General features: G+C 42.8%; 1 protein-coding gene across 2 annotated transcripts in view; it reads left to right on the forward strand.

Moving 5' to 3' along the window:
- The window catches only part of SHMT1 (serine hydroxymethyltransferase 1), a 437,170-nt gene that overhangs the window by 206,225 nt on the left and 208,613 nt on the right, over positions 1 to 22,332 (forward strand). For both annotated transcript variants that reach the window (XM_044089588.1, XM_044089587.1), the window contains exon 8: positions 11,511 to 11,627. In XM_044089588.1, coding sequence (XP_043945523.1) covers positions 11,511 to 11,627 — 117 coding nt within the window. The remainder of the gene's footprint in view (positions 1 to 11,510; positions 11,628 to 22,332) is intronic.

The raw sequence follows: 22,332 nt of genomic DNA on the forward strand, positions 1-22,332 counted from the left end.
AATACTTGCTTCATGATGCACACACTCTTGGACATTTATAATCTGTACTAACTTAAAATACAAAGTAGCTGGAACAGTCAGCATTTTTGCCTGGTTGTGTCTGTGTGTCTCCATATACAAACATAATTATATATGTACATATAAAAATACAGGTAGATATGCATGCACACATATCCACGCACACCCCATTACCTGACCTTAATGTTGATCTATAGTAATAATTTCAATGTATGAACGGCCAAAAGTTTTTTTTTTTTTTTTTTTTTTTTTTCCCCTGCCACCGACTTAAATGCCAACTCCATATTGCAGCTCCTACCCCTTTGGCAGTTCCCTGGAGTGATCCATGTTAGGAGCATCTCCCAGAACAGTTACTGTACAATAATAACCTCCAGTTTTCATGTACAGGGTCTAGGAGGATGAAGCCATCCAAGCACTGTGCAGTAGGATGGGTCAAGTGAAGTGCTGCCATGCTAAAGTGTGACTTGGAAGTTTTTTTTCTGTAGACCCTATACCCTACCTCTTGCTGACACTGCCTTATACAGGCTTAAGAGGGTAATGAGGCTTAGCTCTTAAGAACATTTCAGTTCCAGGTAGTAGAGCCACCACATTTCCCCAACATTCCTGCAGACTGTGCCCATTAACTGCCTGGAGCCATGACGCCCAACAGGGCTCTGTGAGCAGTGTGCCTTCATCAGCATCTCCCTGTTTGCCAGGATGGGCACGATAATCATCCCAGCCACAAATCAATGTCGGGTCACCTATATCATAGATGGGCTCTTTATTCTTGTATACCACCAAAACAGTCTAATTCCTGGTATAGTTCTATGGTAGCCATTTAGTATCACAAGTCTCTCTTTTTTTTTTTGGGGTGGGCAAAAAAGTTGTCCACCTCGTACATTATTAGAACCACATCTTTAATCATAGGCATTAATCCTGTCCTCCATCTTTTTTTTTGCATTAGTTTACTGTGTTACCTTAAGTATTAGTGAAACCATTGCCAGTTCATATTTTGATACGATACAGTTCTTTCCTTACAAGCATAAACATTTTAAGATATTTGTATTATACAGATGGCCATCTTTGTAGTATTGCCTAAGCTCTCGTATCCCCTTATTCAAATCAGGAATTTTCATCTATAGTCAGGCACACCTTCTGCAACGTATGAAGATTATAAAAAATTCTTGTGGAAGCTTTTCCATGCAAAAATCCTGAACTGCTTTAACTACATGGGTTGACGCTACAGTCCTTTTACATGTTGGCGTATCTACCTCTGTTTCCAATAGTACACTGTTCTAATCTAATCCGTGTCGCTAATTTCTGTTCCTTTAAGTCCTTGACCTCTTTCACTAGCCCCTTTGTCATTGGACTGTCGCCTGTTACCTGCAGTGACTCGAACTATTTTGAGTGCGTCCCCTTTCAGTGATTGTAGCAAGACTTTCATTTTTGTTGTATTGAGCAACCCATTATATTCATCCTGCATAAATATTGCAACACAACCCTCTCCTTTATCTGCTTCTAGGACCTCCAATTAACATTTACTTTTATTGGATTACAGTATTTCACTTGAGCCAACCATGATATTTTGACTATTTTAACATCTTTATTAGATCGTCCTATTTTAAACTGCAGCACTGGTATACTTGCATTAATAAAAAAAAATGTTTCTAATATTTTCTTTTTAACAGTTTTTATTTATTCTGGCATTACAAAAGTTGCTCATTTGTTGCCTTCCCTTAAACCTCTATTTTCCTGAACATTTATTCTGCACGTATTCCCACAAATTCCATTTTAATTTCTATGAAATTTGCTCCTTCCTTTAAGATCCCACCTCCATTAACTCTGGCTCTTTCTGTTGTACATGCGACCCAAAAATGTTTGATTTCATATGCGTTTGTCTTTGATAATTTGAATATATTGTATGTTCAGTTTAATGCATTGATTGCTAGTTTAGTCTGATCCACAGTTATGGAACAGTTAGATCATCTCGCCACCTTGTGATAGCAAGGCAGAAAAAGTAATTCCAGTGGATCACCAGTGCAACGCAGGACACAGTTACTTATGGAAGGTGGGTACACATTTGGGCAATATGAGTGAATTCACAGTTCACCATTAGCACGTCTTTGGAATGTGGAGGAAACAAACTTTCATTGAAAACCTCTTGGATGCAAGGAGGAACTGCAGTCCCCACAAAGCACTCAAGCTGAGAGCTGAACTGGAAAACCAAGCAATGAGAGACAAACTATGCTAATTAGTACAACCCTAAATAGCCTGATTCCAGATATAACAACAGCATATGTTAGAATCCTTGAGATAAAAGTACATGAAGCGTTGAATGTTTCACACTGTGCTGTAGTGTTTAAATGTAAATATCTTACTGAAATAAGAAGGGGAAAGAACCAAAAAGTTTGAGTGGGATAAAAATTCTTACAGCTGAATTGTAGTCTTGCTGTAAGAAATGTTATCAAGTTAGAATAAACATAGAGAAGGAATGGATTAGTAAAAATATTAAGTAATTGAAGCAAAACTGTTACTCGAAAAATAATGATAAAGGTAATCGGATGTAGTTCAGAAAATCTCTGAACTTCCACTTTAATTGTAAAGTGGACGAATCTTAAAACTGGTGTAGTTTCTGTATGTTTAGCTCCTCAGTCGCTGTTCCTTATAGAAGTTTCTGTTACAGGAGTAATTCATGCAGAAACTTTAACATATTATTCCTTCTACTTTTAGTCTATAGCTCCAGTCTGACTAAGGAGGCATGAAGAAATTCATCTTATACCAGTGCTCATGCCAGGAAGCCCTCCTCCTCCCTCGTGATTTTCAGAAATATTTTTGCTTTTCAGAATGTACAGCTACTTGACGGATGCTGATCATCTGAGTGTTATTGGCCTTCAGTTTATAATGTCTATGTACTCATTCCTGAAGTATGTTTTCAGTGTCTCTTTATAGCATTAACTTTGACAATCGTAGGATCTCTTGCTATGGTTGAACATGTTAAGAATTTGTTTTCAGATTTGAGGCGGAAATCTGAAGAACATCTTGGCTGTTGTGACACCTTAGAATTGTCTATGTGCCATAACACTGAAATAATGAAGTTACTGTTGGTGTTTTTCCACTGGTACAGGGGGCTCTGTGCAGACCTTTTAAGTTGTATGGTAAGTCATCCCGGTTGTATTGATGGGTGGCATGGTGGTGCAGCAGATGGCATTGTTGAGCCAAAGCGAGAGGTTCTGTGGCTCTATTTTCATCTGGGGTGCCTTCTGTTTGGAGTCTGCCCATTCTCCCTATGTTTGCATGAGTGGTCTCCCAGGTGTTCTATTTTCTTCCCACACTCCAAAGGCTACAGTAGGTGGACTGGACACTAAATTGTGTGTCTGTTATGGAAGAACTGCAGCAGGGCTAGCCACCTGGTGGTCTGAACCTTGGCTTTAGCTGGTTGTAAAGAGACCCCCCCCCCAAACCCCATGTACAAAATGGAGTTGGGGACAGGTTGAGGATAGATGACTCAAGTTGTTGGTAAATAGTGTTTCTTCTTATTGAAGGTTCAAGAACTTTCCTGATCCAGAATTGGTTTCAAATCTAAGACACCTCTTGGGTATGGGTCTGCAATTTTGTTGAGTCATATTCTGTAGCCATGCTTGCTTTGCATAAGTTGGCAAAATGCCATTTGGCTGAGCTTAGATGATTCTACTGCAGATGCTGATTATCTACTAACCTCATATCACACTAACTTGACCACAAGAGCTCAAATTACAGCTCGTGGGCAAACATTCTTGTACTGCATGTATGCAAGTTGCTCAGTTTGTGAACAATTCTGATTATATATATATATAAAAAAAAGCAATTTCAGCAAGGAGGACCCCCCCCCCCCATGTAGTACACGCACTCCATACATTATTATTCTCACTCTGAAGTAAATATACCTTAGAGAAAGAGCTATCAGTCATGCAATGTAATATCAGTCTTGCTTTTTTCTCTGAGATGCAGTGACTTTGGACCAACTAAACCTTCCCAACGCGTATGTATTTAAAGCTCATGTTACAGAAAGGCAAATAGCAAAATTCCAGGAAAATAAAAAAAAAATAATCTAATGTGTTCCATCAGATGTGGATTGAAGTAGAGAAAGTGAAATTAAGCCACTTGGATTAATTATCTGGTTCCTTCGGAGAGTTCTTCATTTAGCATTAATCTTCTGAAATGAAATTCACATGCTTTTACTCCCCTCAGCAGTCCTTTAGCTGTGGCCATCAGATTTATAAATTTGACAGCCCACTTTCAGGTATCCATCACACTAGCTAGAAAAAAGCAGCTGCAGATCATGTGCAAGTAGCTTTGCAGTTGCCCACCCCTACTGTAAATTTGATCTTTGACACCCCTCCCAGTCTGGTGTTCACTCTACTTAATACAGAGAGAACACTGGGCCAACCCATTTAGGTTCTTGACCTTGAATTTTTCTTCTGCTCCTCCTCCCTTTCTCCTTGCACTTTACTAAAAAAAATTGCGCTTTATTTTGCTTTTGCCTCTTCTTAAAAGTGCTCAATTGTATTTATTCTGCTGCATTTATTACTGCTTGGTAGTAGCCTGATTAAATTGTAACTTCTAAGCCTTTCGGTTTAAGCACTTGAGCTTCAGACCAGTTTTACATTAAGAAGGTTTTTGGTCTGCACTGTTGTGGCAGGACGGGTAGCTCACATCCTTCTAAATTGTGAATTGATGATTGAAGGCTAAGTGTCTGTTGTTCTAAGTGTGTATTAGTTCTGGTTTAAGCACTTGGGCTTCAGGCCAGTTATTTTACATTAAGAATGTTTGTGGTCTGCACTCTTGTGGGAGGAGAGGTTAGATTCTGCCCTTCTGAGCTGGGAATTTCTGTTTAAAGGATTATTGTGCCTGCTTATTTGAACTGTTTCTGAAATTGGTGCACCTTGGTTGCTGTAGCATAGACTAGATTCAGGCATGCTGAATCTAGCTTTGTTTGTATAACTTGAGCACTAATCCAGGCCATCTTTTTTGGAGAAGGTTCCCCTGCACCCTAGTGGCAAAGGTGTGCAGTTAGAACTTTGCTGATTGAAGACTGCTGGAACAGGGCTCAGTTGGTTAATTTGTTTAAATCGGTTTGCTCATTTGCTACTGTTGTATTTTAAAAAAAAAAAAAAAAAAAATGCACTTTATGCATCAACGCTTAGATGGTTAAACTATTCCCAGTGCCGTAAAGTCTACTCTTCAAAATTTCCCTTAGAACTAGCCAGTTTTTTACTTTTAGCACTCAAATCTGTTTCTTTGGGCTCAGCACTTGTTCAGAACTCGTAAGCAGTAAAGCTACAAATTACTACAGCACTCAACTTTCCTTACTTGTCTAGAGGAAAACAGTTTTTAGTACTTAATAAGCACCTATCCAGGCATGTCTAAGGTCAGCTCCCGGTGTTTTCTCCTGTCTACCTGATGAATCTGGGCATCTTGGGGCAATGCAGCAATTCCCTCATGTACACAGACCACCCGCTCCTCCTACCACCCGTGAGCGATGCACTTATATAGCCAAACTTGAAGCAAAGCTCTCTTCACCCAAGACACTGGACTAGACAGTCAAGAGGAGAAGGTAAACATTTGCACCGCACCACACCACACTCATCACATAGTCCATCAAAACCTACACCACCAAAACGCACACATAGCAACACAAAACACACACCTACATTCATGGAGGCTGTCATTAAAAATCTGCTCAAGCAACAGAGACCTCCAAAGCAGAAACGCATGCAACCCCCACCCCCAACACAACCCAAATGAGAGAGAGCCCACAAACTCAGTGTGCCACTCGACCACAGCCCATACGGCGTAACGTACCCAACACTCTAGTCATAGGTGACTCTATAGTCAGGCACACTGATGTTCCACTCACCAGGCTAAACAAGGAGAAAGTTACTGTCAGCTGCCTGTCTGGTGCCAGGATCTGTCACATCACGCACTCATGTCACTCCACAACAAGTACAACTATGACTCATTGTCCATGTTGTGTGAATGACCCGAGATGTACCTCCCTGGACTACATGAAAAGAGACATGGAGGAGCTCTCCGATCTTGTAGTCCAGGCAGGTATGACCCTAGCCCCGAGTAGGATTCTGCCATCGCCCGGAATACCACAGTACAAGGACAAAATGATTGACTTCAACAATTGGCTAAGCTTCTGGTGTCATTCTAAGGAGATTCAGTATCTGTCTGCATGGGATGACATGATCGACAGACCACGATGCTTTGCCAGAGATGGCCTGCACCTGTCGCCCTTGGGATTCTGAATACTGGCTAAGGCTCTTGCCACCCCTATAGTGCTTTTTAGATAAGGTTCAAATGACAAATTCACCACCGTAACAGGTACAAGCAAGCAAAATCTGAGGGTAATGCTACTCAGTGCTAGAAGTCTAAACCTCAAAATGCATTTACTCGAGATACTCCTTAAAATGGAGAACATCGACATCTTTGCAGTGACAGAGACCTGGTTCAAGGCACCAGAGAGCACCCCTGCATTACCAGGCTATAATTCATACCACACCTTTCGGCCACGTAACCTGGACCGAAACACTAAAGGTGGAGGCATGTACATATTCATTAAGGATATCCACACCTCCAGGCTAGTTGCGCAGCATAATGCATCTGAGATTATCCAAGTGCAACTAACTCTGGGCAAGACCGCAATCCAAATTGTGACTTGCTACAGATTTCCCACCATGCCCCAGGATTCCCACTCCATTTCTTGATTCACTGGAAAATATTAGGGTACAACCAAACACCCTAATAATGGGTGATTTCAACTATCCCGCCATTAACTGTGAAAACTACTTGTGTACCAACTCTTGTTTGCTTAACATTTTCTGGATTCGTAAATTCCAGTGCCTTGGATCAACTTATCCATACCCCCACCAGGGGCAGCAATATCCCAGACCTGGTCATTACCAACATGGGCGACTGGTGTTCCACACCAGAGGTCAAGTCATCGTTGGTCAGATCCGACCACAAGCTAATCAGCCTAGACATCCACATCCCGCCCCCATTAGGGGAAACCAACGTAAAAAATGTATCCAAAGGCAACTTCACGCTTAAGACAGAAGTGGCAAACTTCACGACACCCATGCAGACGGACAATAGAGGTACGATTGCTGAATCCTACACAAATGCACTTTATAAGCAGTTACACAAGTGCATGGATCGTGCTATCCCTAACAGAATCAAGATGCTATCATCCAAAAAAAGGAAGCCAATCTGGTGGTCCCCTGCCATAAACTCTACAACAGAAGAAAGAAACTGTTGTAAAATAGTAAAATCCCATGATTGGAAGAACTCCCTGGTCAGCTTCAGTAAGAAGCTGAGATCCCTCATAAAATCCTCCAAAGCTAGTTATGAAAACAAAATCGCCACTGTTTCTAAAGACAGCCGCAAAGCATTCTATAGCTATGTCAAGAATCTCAGTGGCAATACTCAGATCTCATCTGAGTTACAGCACAATGGCACTAAATATACAGAGCCAACTGATATTGCCACCATCCTGGCAGATAGGTTCAGTGCTAACTTTACCTCCGCACCCCCTAAAGGGCCCATCTCAATACTGAAAGAATGCAAAGTTCCTGTACTCACTGCTTCACAGGTAAAAAATACACTCTCCAAAGCCAAGAACACAGCATCTGTGGGACCTGACAACATCCCAGGCTGCATTCTACATGAACTACAGAATGAACTGACACCCCACCTAAGCACCATGTTCAATCATAGCCTAACCTTGGGCTTTGTGCCCACTGAATGGTGCACAGCGACTGTTATCCCACTCCACAAAGGAGGAGCCACCACGGACCCCGGGAACTACCGCCCCATTAGCCTAACAAGCCTAGTCTGCAAGGCCATGGAAAGTATCATCATGGAACTTGTAAACAAAGACACTGGTAATCTCCAAACTTTGGACCCCACCCAGTTTGCATTTGTAAAAGGCAGATCACGTCTCCTAAACCTGATTGACTTCTTTGAAGCAGTCAGCAAAGCCGTAGACTAGGGTAAGGTGGTTCACACAGACTAACTAGATCTTGCCAAGGCTTTTAACACCATCCCCCACTCTTGAATTAGATAAACTCACTAAACTAGGTATTAATCCCTATGTCATAAGATGAGTTGCCAACTGGCTCACTGACAGAACCCACACTGTGAAAGTCGCAGACTCCAAATCCGACTTCAGACCAGTGACAAGTGGAGTACCACAGGGTTCAAACCTGGGTCATTTCCTTTTTGGCATCTCCTTTTCTTAAGTACAGGCTAACACAGAAGGTCTTTGGCTAATGAAGTTCACAAATGACTGCAAACTAGGAGCCATAATTGAAACTCCTAATGATGTAGACATCCTACAAAAGGGCCTCACTGAGCTAGATGCCTGGTGTCAAAACCATGGCCTCAAGCTCAGTGCCAAAAAGTGCATTGTCATCCCCTTTGGTAAAAACTCTGTACCCATGAGCTACCACATAGGTGGTGGTCTACTTAATACCGAAAGTGTGATGAGACCTTGGGACACAGGTGGACCGTGATCTCTCCTTTGGTAATCACATCGCCACAGTAGTCAGGAAATCCTTCTACGTGGCACACCTCATCACAAAAGGTTTCTCATCTAGGAAAAAAGAGGTCATTGTTCCCCTCTACACGTCACTCATTAGACCCATTATACAGTACAATGCCCCCTTTTGGTATGTACCTCACAAGACATCAACAACTGGAAAGGGCGCAGAAATACCTCACAAAGAGGATTACCAGCCTCAAACAGATGCTCTACGCAGGCAGTCTTAAAAAAAACTCCAGCTTTATTCCGTCGCATATCGCCTACTCGGAGGTGATCTCTGCCTAACATACAAAGCTGTGTCAAGCCCAGAACTGTTGGACATGCTCCCCTTAAAGAAATCCCAATCCCTCCGAGCTACACACTCTAGGGACCTAAACCTAGTCACCACAATAAATAGAACATGCCGGAGGGGTAGATTCCTGTCCCAGAGACTTCCCATTCTCTGGAACAAACTACCTATGTCAAACAAAGCTCCTCATTAGCACTCTTCAAGAAAAGTCTTGATGATTGACTGGGAAATAAGAAATTCATCCCGCGGATCACCTCTGTGGCTCTGCTCAACAGGGGCACAGGAAAATAATTTTCTTGGGTGGCGAAAGCCAGGGTACCTTTTTGGCTAGGCTTGTATAGGCCCTAGGGCCAATAGCCTAGTACTTGCCTATGAACATTGTCACAACCTGGAATAACATTAATCTTAAGACTCTGGGATTTCATTAAATCTAGGTGCACATCATTCGTTTGTTTGTTTTTTTACTTGGAGTTTCAAGAACTTGAGTGGATTGCTTAGTATTCTAGACTTGCACTGGCAGCTTTATTTTTATTTGGTGGTTAAGGGCTTGTATCTCACTTGGAAGAAGAAAACTCAGCTGTGTCTTGTATGCCCTGCCTATTCTTGCTGTAAGCTCTGCTGAAGGTACTGCTGAATTACCACAGTTATGTGCAGTATCCATGTATTTGTCTGTGTTCTCAGGATGGAGTAGCACTGCCTTACTCCATAAAAAGCAAAATGACTACCAGTGAAGAAAAACTTTCTGGGACATTGCTACGTAGCCTGTTCTTGAATCGCTTATCTGTTGCTACTTGGGGAAAATGAATGTGCCCCCCCCCCCCCCACCCAAAGTGATAATGAGGTGGTATCAGTCAGTCCACAGGCTCGGGTTCCCCTTGCATGTTTGAATTTGTTCAAAAACCTTTTTGGAGTCCCCTTTCTGTAGCATGCTGATTACATAACAGCAAAATATTCAGGAAGAATACCTTTTCACCTTCAAGATAAGGCTTGCCAATTCATGTTTTGTAGAATCTTTCAGTGATGGCATTTTCTCTCTCTCTTAATACATCTTTCTCAGAACTTTCTTCCATTATTTTCCTTTCTTATCCTCCCTATTTTGCCACCCTAAATGTGCACCAAAAACAGATACTGATACTTGGTAAAACGTTCCTGTACACTGCAATACTTGTTCTATATGTGCATAAAATCTGCTTGATTTAAATGTGCCACTGCTGACCTTCACAGTCTTGTAAGGAAGTACTCTTAAGTCCTTCCTTTTCTATCTGTATTCCTGTTTAGCTCCGTTAAGCCCAGCTCATAGTTGAAAGAGGTTTTCGATTTGTTTGCTTATCCGTTTTGCAAACTAGACCATTTGTCTGCCGTCACTACTTAGGAACAGAAGTATTTAAAATTGGGCAAAGGCAGGCTTTCTGCATGTACTTTGCTAGCAAGAGTCATGATGGCCTTTGTAATGCCTTTAATGGACATATTTTGCAAAGTAATAGCATGATGTAAATAGTATCTGTACTGCAGATATTAGCAGGACTTTAATTGCACATACTTGTTTTGTGTACATCCTTACAGTTCTATTGTTGAATCCACTGTTTAAACCTCTTGAAGTCCACTTGCAGAAAGGTACTACTGATTATGCACTTGTCACAACCTTCATCCTGTGTGCAGGAGGAGCTTGTCTACCCTTTGTTTATTCTTCTCCCACCCCTTTTAAGTGCAGCTGCACTGGAGTTTGTATCCTTTTTTGTATAGTTTGTGTAAGGAATTAATTCAGAAGGATTGCGCATCATGCAGGTATTTTATATCATTTTTAGTTTACAGAAAGATTGGCCGGTTAGATGTGAGTGAGTGGTTGAATTCTGAAACACCTTAATCTAGGTAGCCGTTATGCACCATGTAAGGAAGAGGTACCTTTTTTATTTGTTTGCACACCAAGTGATTGTCCACGGTCTGAACTAATTTCAGAAAGTTCTACCAATTTGGCAAATACTTGCATATGTAAACACTGTTGCTTTGCAGAGCACTAGGGTGGATGCATGACATAATTTGTGTAATTTTGCCTCCTTTACCCTCTTGAAAAGGCATGCATTATTTCTGCATTTTGGATGGGTGATTATTATTGATGCATGAACGTAGTTTCCCATGTAAAAAGAACTAAAACTTGTAATTCCTTTGGAGGCTGCACATGTAGTGCAGTCTTGCCACTCCTAATAACCCTAAGCTGCAGATCTAGACTGCTCAAGGTCTTCACCAGGTCACTCTTTTCTGTCAACTTCTTATAAACTTCATAGTTTGTTCATTCTTCAGGCTACTACTCCTATGATTGTATTGACTTTGTAAATCTCTCTTCCTGAATAGGGGGGGAAATGGTCTTTTAACCATATATTTTGACATATGATCAAGGCATTTTTTTTGCAGGTGGGGGGCTACAGCTGAAGCTTTGTAAATTTACATTGGAAGATCTGCTGGAATAGAGCACCGGTAGATAGGTATATTTATTATTTTTTTAAGTAGAAAAAATATTTTCATTTCGGTCTTAGCACAGTAATTGAATATTTGTAGGAAATGTGTGCATCATTCCTTTTGTCAAATGGAAGTCTATATAAAAATGTTTAATTGCATGTTGATTTTAATTTTGTTTACACATAGGAGTTCGCAGTGTGGATCCAAAGACTGGTAAAGAAATTATGTATAACCTAGAAGGACCAATTAACCAGGCAGTATTCCCAGGATTACAGGGTGGACCTCATAACCATGCTATTGCAGGTAAAGTGTCCTCACTGTGTTTTGCTGACTAATGCATGACAGAGTCTGTAAAGGCCTCTGCAGGCTTTTTACATTGGCAGGGATTATTCTTGGCGTATAACATCGTTCCACTTCATTTTGTTTTAACATACTTTTTCATAACCTTGCTGCATGTGGTTAGTGCTTTGTGTACATTTCATTTTAACTGGGGGTAAAATGTCAATGCCAGTCTGGCATGTTTAGTCTGATGTAATAAGGCAATATAAAGAACTGTAAATGAAATGGGAAAACGAATCCAGGCCAACACAGGTTTATTAACAGACGAATGTTTACCTAGGTTTCGTCCACAAGGGACTTCTTCAGAATACTGAAGTCACAATTAAAACCATATATATATGCAACCACAATCAATCCAATTAAACAAAGGTTAATCATCCTTAAAGATATACACACTGTAGCTAAAAACACATACTGTTAAAATGCCTACAATAAATACATAAAATGGTAAAACCCTTGAACATTCTGTTAGGTACTGTGCCACTATACTAACAATAAAAATATGTAAGTAGATTGACAATAAATATATAGTACTAAAAATAAATACAACAACTATGACATGATGAATGTACAAAAATGTAAGTAAAAAAAAAAAAAATATATATATATATATGTGTGTGTGTGTGTGTATATATATATATATATATATATATATATATATATATATATATATATATATATATATATATATAAAGTAATAATGAATCCAAAATAATGTTATTACTACCGCCCTGAAATGTGCTTCAATTTAAGATGGGGCTTAATAGAACTAAATTCATTAATACCGGGATAATTATGTGCGTTTAACCTAAGCTGCCACCTTAATTCATAAACATCCAAGTGAGCATCTGTAATCCTACCTTGGAGGTCAATCTTAACCTGCTGTAAAACACAGAACTTAAAAGAGTGACCAATATTGTCAAGCTAGGGTATTGGTAGTTTTAAGATGTTTCATGTCCAAAAGATGTTCCCTTACCCTGTCCTTAAAGCACCTACTAGTTTTTCCTACATAAAATGCTTCACAGTCCTGACACTTAGCAAGATAAACCACATTATTAGTGTGACAGTCAAAATGACCTGTAACTAAAACAAAACGGTGATTAATGGTGAAACTCTTACCAGTTGTTAAAACGCAAGAGCAAATCTTACATCTACCACATTTTAAAAGTGCCAGTAGGCCTGTTACTGGAAAAACTACTAGGCATTGAACAACGTTCAAACATATCCTTGAACGAAAAATCCTTACGATAGATGAACGTAGGGTTATTGTTGAAATGGTTTTTATTGTGACTTCAGTATTCTGAAGAAGTCCCTTGTGGACGAAACCTAGGTAAACATTCGTCTGTTTGTTTGTTAATAAACCTGTGTTGGTCTGGATTTGTTTTCCTATTTCATTTTTGGTACGCTGTGAAGGTTGGTTCTTGGTTTCGTGAATATAAAGAACTGTTGCAAGTATAAACGGCAAAAAAAAAAAAAAAAAAAAAAAAAAGGTCATATATCTTTTTATAACTGTGGCAACTCAAAAAAAAAAAAAAAAAACTAAGATTAAAATGGGGCTGTGTCTTCTGTAAATCACTGGTAGTTTTCCTTCATGCTTCATTTAGAGCCTATTGGTAGATGGTCCATGCTACTCTTTGGTTGCTCAGCAGTAGGGGATAACAGGTCATGAGTTCAGAAATGTAACATGGTGCTACAGGCTGAATTTCTGTAGAAAAGCAAGAAGGTCCTCTTGCCTGCAGCTATACCTTAATAGGGAAGAGCAGGGTTGTGCAAACATTCACTGGATATAAGGAATTTTTTGAATGGCAGGCAGAAGCAGCAGCATGCTTCTCAGCTGTTACTAGAATCGCATGTTAAAGAAGAGCTGCACTACTGATATGGCTAACTGGAAACCAATGAGATAAATTGAACATGGTGCGAGGTTAAGTATGTGGCAGGATGAAATGCCTACCAAGCTGCTACTCAGCAATACATTGTGATGAGCCATAAATGGTTCATTTATGCTGTTGGTCATTGTTTTTGGCAGAAAAGACTGCTTTGGGGATACCTTTTGGGTGTGTGTTTTGTTTAGTTTCCTGCCATTCGATGCCATCAGTATTTTTTTTTTTTAGAAAATGTGAAGCTGATGTTCTTCGTGTTTCATTGTTGCAGTCATCGCATTTGGGTTATCCCTGCCAGGTTAGCCCTTGGCCAGCCCGAATACCAGAGGCTTAGTATTTCTGCATTGGTTGCTGTCACTTCAGGACTGACGTCAGGTCGTCAGTAGTATGAAGTAAGGCAGCCAACACCATTATATCAGTCTTTCTTGCCGAGGAGCCTGAAGCAGAAGCAGTTCGCACAAGTGCCGGTCGGCCTCTACCTGAATTTCGTCTTCCCAATTGAAGCTGAAATCTTCTAAAGCTAAGTTCCCCATTGGGGGATCCTTTTTTCTTGCACTAACTGATGTCAGAAAAAGTTAACAATTGTCTCGCCTGTGGAAAGCAAATACCACACCGGGACCTTCATTCTTACTGCGTCACTTGCTTGGGCCCAGACCACAACGTCACTTTTGTGCTTTAATGCCGGAACTATACGTCATCGGGCCCTTATTGTAGCTAGATATTTTAGTTTACAGTCCTCTAATTCCGATTTGACTCTGGTAAGCCATCCGACAGCAGATCTTCTGAAAAAATGTAAGGATAAAGACAGAGATGGACCGCACAGGTCCAAACCTACCGAAGGCACTTCATTAAGCTAGTCATCAGTTTTCCGGTCCATAGTGAGGTGCATTCGCAGGCCGTAACTGAGACCATTTTGGAGTCTGGTATGCCGCAAAACTCTTCAACTAAGGATCCTGCGGTAGTCTGTACCTTGGATGGGTCTAGAGCCGCTGAGCAGGTGCCGGCTTCTGAGGAAATACTTCGCACTACCGATTCTCGACACAAACAGACTTTCGCGTCTACTGTTCTTTCGGAAACTACAGAGTTTGTAAGGCCCAGGGTACGAACCACACCCAAGAAACAGACGACCCAGTCTGTCACCTGCTTCCTTGCCTCTGTCTCAAATGCTTAAAATGGTGGAAGACCTTATGCTGATCAGAAGCCAAGCTACCCCTTCCAAAAGAAAGAGATCTGTCCTCAGTAGTTTTGTCTGTCCTCAGTAGTTTTGTCTGTACAGGAGTCTGATGACTCTGATGCATCTGAATATGAAGACATTCAACCCTCTCTGCTTATGAGGATTCTGATGCAGAGGATTCCATTCCTTCAGCTTCTCCACCCGAGGACTTTTCCTTTGGGAAAACCCTTCATACCTTAAGGGAGCATTTCCAATGGGAATGTCAGGACTACTCTGTCTAAAAAGAGACTCGAGAATTCTTAGATCTTCCACAGCACAGACCCCGGCCATTCCCCCAGTCCTTGATGTTGTGGAGGATGTTTTCTTGGAAACTAGTTTGACTCCTGACACCCACCCTCCTGCACCCAGAAAACCTGACTGGTATTAGAGTCCCTGACTCTCACAAATTTCTTTTCAAAGATCCTACTGCTGACCCTGAGGTATTTTATCAAGGGCCTAAAGGAATTAAAGCAACCTCTAATAAGAATCCCACCCCCCTCAGACAGGGATTCCCAAGCACTAGACAGATGGGGTAAAAATGTATGCACCTCTGCTACTTTTGGTATCGGAGCACTAAATTGTCAGTTCCTTATGCTAACATTTCAGCAACATACCATGGAACTCCTCAGACAAAATGCGTCTTCCTTTTCTGATTGTGCAAAATCTAAAGAGTTACAAGAGTTAATGCATTCTACAAGTCAAGTGACTAAGCACACCTTACACTGTGGTTTTGATGCCCTAGAAGCTTCTTGCAGGGCAGCAGTCACCAGTTTTGTCCTTGGAAGGAATACATGGCTTAAGGAACAGCCCTAGCCAGACCATGTTAAATCTAAATTATTGGATGCACCCTTTCACAAAGACAACTTATTTTGCCCTAAGGCAGAGGAGGTATTAAAAAAAAGATGGAAGAAAAAGCTAAATCTGTGCAGACAGTTAAGGATTTCCTACAGATCCAGCCACCCAGGTTCAGCAGGCATTGCCCCTCCAAGCACTGGTCCTTTCCTGCTCCCACCAGGTCAATTCAGCCCAGGCCCCGGGGAGGCAGCCCCTGACCCCCTACCCCCCCCCCCCCCAGACAGCAGCCACAGGGAATGCAGAGATCAAAGCAGTGGACTTCCACCACTTCAAAACCAGGGAAGTGTAAGCCACCCCCTCATGGTAAGAACTCACAATGACTCTCCTCCCCCACCCCTTCCCTCTGCCCACCTGCACTTACCCCTAGGAGTAAAACCCTACTTTTTCGCAAGCACCTGGGCCACCATCACCAATGACCGCTGGGTACTCAACATAGTATCCCAGGGATACAAATTTTCTTTCCACACTCTTCCAACACCAAAGGGGTTCCCAGATCTACCTCCAAACCAGTGGGCAGAGGCGAAAAAGCAAGTACTTTCCCTTCTCTCTCTGAGGGCAATATAGCACGTTCCTGCAGAACAGATAGGCCAAGGTTTCTACTCCAGACTTTTTCTGGTACCAAGAAAAGAGGGCACCTGGCACCCCATCCTTGATCTATCCATTCTAAACACCTTCCTGGTGATACCAAAAATTCAAAATGCTCACCCTCCAGCAACTGCTACCCATGCTCTCCAAGGATGCATGGCTAGCCACCCTAGACCTAAGAGGCCTACCTCCACATTTCTATCAGGGAATCCTGCAGGAAATATCTGTTTCAGGGCAGGATCTCTGCACTTCCCTTTGGCTTATCTACTGCTCCCAGAGTTTTCACAAAATGTGTGGCTCCTGCCATTGCCCTTTGCAGACAAAGGAATATCTAAATTTACCCATACTTAGACGACTGCCTAATTCCGGCAGACAGGAAAAGCTGCTCAAGCACCTGGCGTTTGTAAAGTCCCTACTGACCTCCCTAGCGTACACCAATGAAAATAATTCCAAACTAGTACCCACCCAAAGGATTATATTCCTGGCAGCAAGCCTGGACACAGCATCCCAGCTGGCATTCCTTACACCAGAAAAGCAAACTTACCTGACAGCCTACTTATCTCAACTAAGCCACCAGACCCCAGTTATCTGCAAGGAAAATTCTGCAAGCTCTGGGGTTCATGGCATCTTGTATTCTACTCTTTCCATATGCCAGACTGCATATGAAGAAACTTCAGTGGTATCTAAAAAACCTTTCGTGTCCACACTCTCTCAAGACCTGGAAACTCTTATACCATTGATACTTTGCCTAAGGAAAGATTTTCTTTATGCTCCCACAACAAGGGGCTACCTTTCTCACCACCCCCCGCCGCCTAGACCCTCGCCACAGATGCATCAGATTATGCCTGGGGTGCACAACTGGACAGCAGGTGCATACAGAGCCACTGGAGCCCACAGCAAATCTATCTGCACATCAACCAAAAAGAGATGTTAGCTGTCCGGCACGCATTGACAGCTTTCAGGCCTCTTTTCTCTCTCTCCTGATCAACACAGACACCACCACTGTGATGTGGTATATCAGCAAGCAGGGAGGGACTCACTCCTACCCTCTATGCAGGCTGGCCATGACCCTTTGGCACAGCCTCTGCCATGCAACTCCACCTGTTAGCACAATTCCTGCCAGGTTCTCTAAACTCTGTCAGACCACTTAAGCAGAAATCTTCTGGACTCACACGTGTGGCAGCTAGACACAAGAACCTTCACCCTAATAACTCAGAAATGGGACAGCCTGAAGGTCGACTTCTTTGCCTCCCACACCGACCATCAGCTCAGCAAGTTCTGCATCAGGGAGAATCACTGCATGGCTTGGAAAGTGGATGCCCTGTCCTTCCCCTGGATCAATCTATCGGTCTATGCATTTCCTCCACTACCTCTCATCACCAAGGTACTGCTCAAAATAAGGGAGGAAAAACCAAGGACAATTCTTATTGCTCCAGACTAGCTTCGCCAGCACTGGTACCCACTGCTGCGCAGCCTGTCCCCACTGCTACCATGGCATCTCCCTCAGACCCCAACCCTTCTGACCCAGAGGGAAGGAGAATTCATGCATCCCCAATTGTAGACCCTCATTTTGGCAGCCTGGCATATTCCCTGACCACTGATCAGTCTACCAACCTCAGTAAATAGGTTCTAGATGTTGTATGTGAGGCCAGACACCCTTGCACTAGAAAGTCTTATGCTAACAAATGGAAAAGGTTCTGCACCTCGGTTCAGGCTAAGGGAGCTGGTACTTTACAGCCCTCCCTACCTGTCATCCTGGATTACCTAGCTGACCTGCTACATAGTGGTCTCTCTTTTTTTCTCTCTCAAAATTCATGCCTCTGCTATCTCTGCTCATTTCCACACTGAGCAGCCCCTTTTCTCGCACCCTCTGATCAAACAATTCCTAAGAGGGGCTAGCAACTTGAGGCCACCCAGAAGAGCACCTACCCCAGCTTGGGACCTTAACTTTGTGTTGGAAAAGCTCACCCTGTCCCCCCCCCTTGAACCAGCATCTCACCCTGCCCCCCCCCCCCCTTTGAACCAGCATCTTCAGCAGAGTTAGTTTATCTCCTGGAAGACTGCTTTCTTTCTGGCCATCACTTCAGCCAGATTTTCCAAGCTACAAGCACTCATGGCTGTGGAGCCCTTCATCATCTTCCATGCTGACAGTTTCCCTTAGGACTAACCCTTCATGCCCAAAGTGGTGTCCAGTGTGGCTCTTAACCAATCCATTCATTTGCCGACCTTTTTCCTTAACCCACAAAACAAGGGGGAAAGGATCCTGCACTCTCTAGATGTGCACAGACAGCTCAGATTCTATCTAGACAGGACTAAATAATTCAGAAAGTCTGATCAATTACTGTTAGCTTTGCTGCAGGGGCAGAGGGCAAAGCCATCTCCAATCAAACAATTTCCAAATGGATAACACACTGCATCCCATTTCTGTTACAAGCAACACGGAAAACCTCCCCCTAATGGGGTCAGGACTCACTCCACCACAGCAGCCTCCACCTCTGCAGCTTTCCTCATAGGAGTCCCCACCAGGGGCTTCCTGGAGGCTGCCACCTGGACATCTGTTCACATTTTCACCAAGCATTACGACCTGCCTATCTTCAAGTCCAGGGCAGGCTTTGCCACTGCAGTCTTGCAGGGTATCCTAGCCAGCCCCTAGTCTCCTTGACTGCCTCAACCCTTTTCCTCAGCTTTGGGAATCGACCCAAATGTGATGACTGCAACGAAGAATGTAGTGCAGTTGTGTACACTTACCATAAATGTAGATGTTGGAATGTATTCACTGTTGCAGTCCTGGTTTCCTTCCCTCCATCCATCTTCTTTCTCTCTCTCTCCTTACAAGGAACATTTTGGTATTTACTTTCTGCTGGTAAGGTTCTTCCACCATAACCTGGCTCCCACTTGGGGACTCCTGACAGGGCAAGAAAAACTGATGGTTTGGTGTCTGCTGCCTTACTTTATACTACTGACAACCTGACGTCAGTCCTGAAGTGACAGCAACTGACGCAGAAATACTAAGCCTCTGGTATTCGGGACGACCGAGGGCTACTCCAGCAGGGATAACCCATATGTGATGACTGCAACAATGAATACACTCTAACATCTACATTTACGGTAAGTGTACACAACTGTCCTTTCTTTAATGATGGGTTAGTGTACACATTCTTTTGACTGCTGTTTTTATAACGACTTACTTGCATCTTCATGGTCCTTTGGTTGGGCTCATTCTTTGCAGAATTACTAACTCTTACAAATGAGTGCTACCTAGACCATAGTTGAAAGGGGCGCAACTGTGAATTTAGTATGTGTCACGTCTGATAATCTGCTGCTAAATTTGTTATACACCAGCTCAGTGGTATTCCACACCATGCCTTATGTGACACAAAATGTATACATTTGGCAATATGCTGTCTGTCTGTCGCCGGCTTGTAGCAGTCAGTGTTTTGAAGCAGTCTAGCAGCTTGCCTCATACTTACCGAAGCTGTATATGTTCTTAGTGTTTCACTGTTGCAGTCATTGCATTTGGGTTATCTGCTTGCAGGTAGCATGCAGTCGGCCTGATTAACAAAGTCTTGGGTCCTACGTTGGTGGCTGTCTCTTCTTCCGTGACGTCAGGGGTATAAAACATGCATCCAACGTCATTACTCCAGTCTTTCTTGCCGTGCGGTGCCCGAAGCAGAAGCAGTTCGCAAGTATCGGTCGGCCGACTCCTGAAATTTTCATTTTCGAGTTTCAGAACCAAAGTCTTCAACTAAAAGCTAAGCACCCCATTGGGGAAACTTTTTCTTGCTGTAAACCGATGTTAGTAAAAGTAAATATTTGCATTTCATGTGGAAAGCAAATACCTCATAAAGATTTTCATTTGTACTGTATTCCTTGCCTAGTCCCTGACCATGCATTTCATGTGGAAAGCAAATACCCCATAAAGATTTTCATTTGTACTGTATTCCTTGCCTAGTCCCTGACCATGACTTACCTCGCTGTTAGTTTGTGGTTTAAATAGGGCACAAAACTATCAGTCGTCTGTATATTTGAGCTTTTAAATTTTTTGGTGCTCAGTTCAATTATCCTGATATGTCTAAGGTAAGCCATCCGACTACCAACTTTCCGAAAAAACGCAACAATAAAGACAAGAGACAAGGCTGCCCAGTTCGCCTGTACTCAGTGAGGTGCTTTCGCAGCCCCTGATAACCCGCTACTTCAGATTCACAGGCCTCTACTGAGACCCATTCAGTGTCCGGTATGCCGTGAGATGCTTCAACTGTGGAACCTGCAGATGTCTCTACCTTGGATGGGTCCAGAGCCGCTGTGCAGGCACCGGCTTCTGAGGGTATTTTCAGGCCTACTGACTTGCATTTTAAATCTGCGCCATCTTCTTCAATGCCTAAAACTCAAACCATGCTTAGAAAACTGATGCTCAGACTGCATGATCAAGCCTCTATGCCTAAAGAACAAATGCCAAGAATGACTGAAGACCTTATTACTTTAATCAGGGGGAGCCAACCTTCCCCCTCTAAGAGACCTAGGACAGAGTTTGCTTATGATACTTCTGACCAGGATTCTGATGCTGAGGACTATATTCCCTCGCCCCCCCCCCCCCCACACACACACACACACACACACACACACAGAGGATTTCTCTTTTGCTGAAACCTTGCATACTATCAGGGAGCTTTTTCGTTGAGTAAGTCAGGATTTCTCTGATTCTAAAAAGAAGCTTGGGGATTTCTTACCCCTGCCCCAGCACAGGCCTTTAGCTATAGCACCTGTACTGGACATTGTTGATGCCTTTCCTGAATCTAGCATGGCCCCTGACTCTTTTTACCTCCTGCTTCCAGAAAACCTGATAGATATTACAGGGTTCCTGACTCTCAAGTTCCTTTTCAAAAATCCTACTGCGGATCCTGAAACCATTTCAAAGGGACCCAAGGGCATTAAAGCTGCTACTGCCAAAAATCCTACTCCCTGCTGATAAGAGACTCCAGGGTGCTGGATAGATGGGGTAAGAAGGTATACACTTATGCAACTTTGGCCATTAGGGCTTTGAATTACCAGTTTCATATGCTAAAGTATCAGCTGCATATTATTGGATTGCTTAAACAGAAAATGATGTTGATTCATGATTGTGTTGAAAATAAGAATTTACAGGATTTTATGCGTTCTGCTGAACAAGTTGGTAAACATACATTGCACTGTGGTTTTGATTCACAAGAGGCATCTTGCAGGGCTGCGGTAACTGGGTCTGTACTTAGAAGGCATGCTTGGCTTAAGGAGCAATCCTTGCCAGATCATGTTAAAGTGAAATTACGGGATGCTCCCTTAAATCAGGGCCACCTGTTTGACAACAAGGCAGAAGAAATTCTTAAGATGGAGGAAAAAGCAAAATCTATGCAAACTGTAAGACTTTTTACAAGTACAACCTCCAAGAATTGGTCCTTTCCTGCCTCTTCCAGACCTTCTCAATCCAGATCCAGCAGAGCACCCAGGCTTCAGTCCCAGCGGACGCACAGGACTAAGCAGTGGGGGGCCTCCACTCCCAAATTTGGGAGTAATAAAACTCCCCCCATGGTAAACGGTCGACTTTTTAAAACTTCCAAGCACTTCTCAACTGACTGCCCTTTTGGGGGAAAGCCTGCACTTCATGCAAAGAACTGTGTACCCATTACCCAGGACAAATGGATTTTTAAATAGTGTCCCAAGGATACAGCTTTCACTTCCACACGTCACCAACTTCAAGCGGTAGGCCGGATCTACTTCCAAAGCAGTGGACAGAGGCCCAAAAGCAAGTAGTCTCTCTCTCTTAAGCATAGGACCTATTCAGTTGGTACCAGAAGAGAAAAAGGGACGAGGTTTCTACTCTAGATCTTTCCTGGTACCCAGAAAAGACAATTCATGGCGTCCTGTCCTGGACCTGCCTACTCTAAACACCTTTTTGGTGATAACAAAATTCAAGATGCTGACTCTTCACCAGTTGCCTTCATATGCGAAGCAAAGATGCCTGGTTGCCAACACTAAATTTAAAGGAAGCATACCTGCACATCCCAATCGGGGGATCTTGCAGAAGATATCTACGCTTCAAAGCAGGCTACACACAACCATCAGTTCTCTGCACTGGCCTTTGGCTTATCTACTGCGCCCAGGG

The sequence above is a fragment of the Protopterus annectens genome, chromosome 12.part0, assembly GCF_019279795.1.
Source record: "Protopterus annectens isolate FY-2018-M chromosome 12.part0, PAN1.0, whole genome shotgun sequence".
NCBI lineage: Eukaryota > Metazoa > Chordata > Ceratodontiformes > Protopteridae > Protopterus > Protopterus annectens.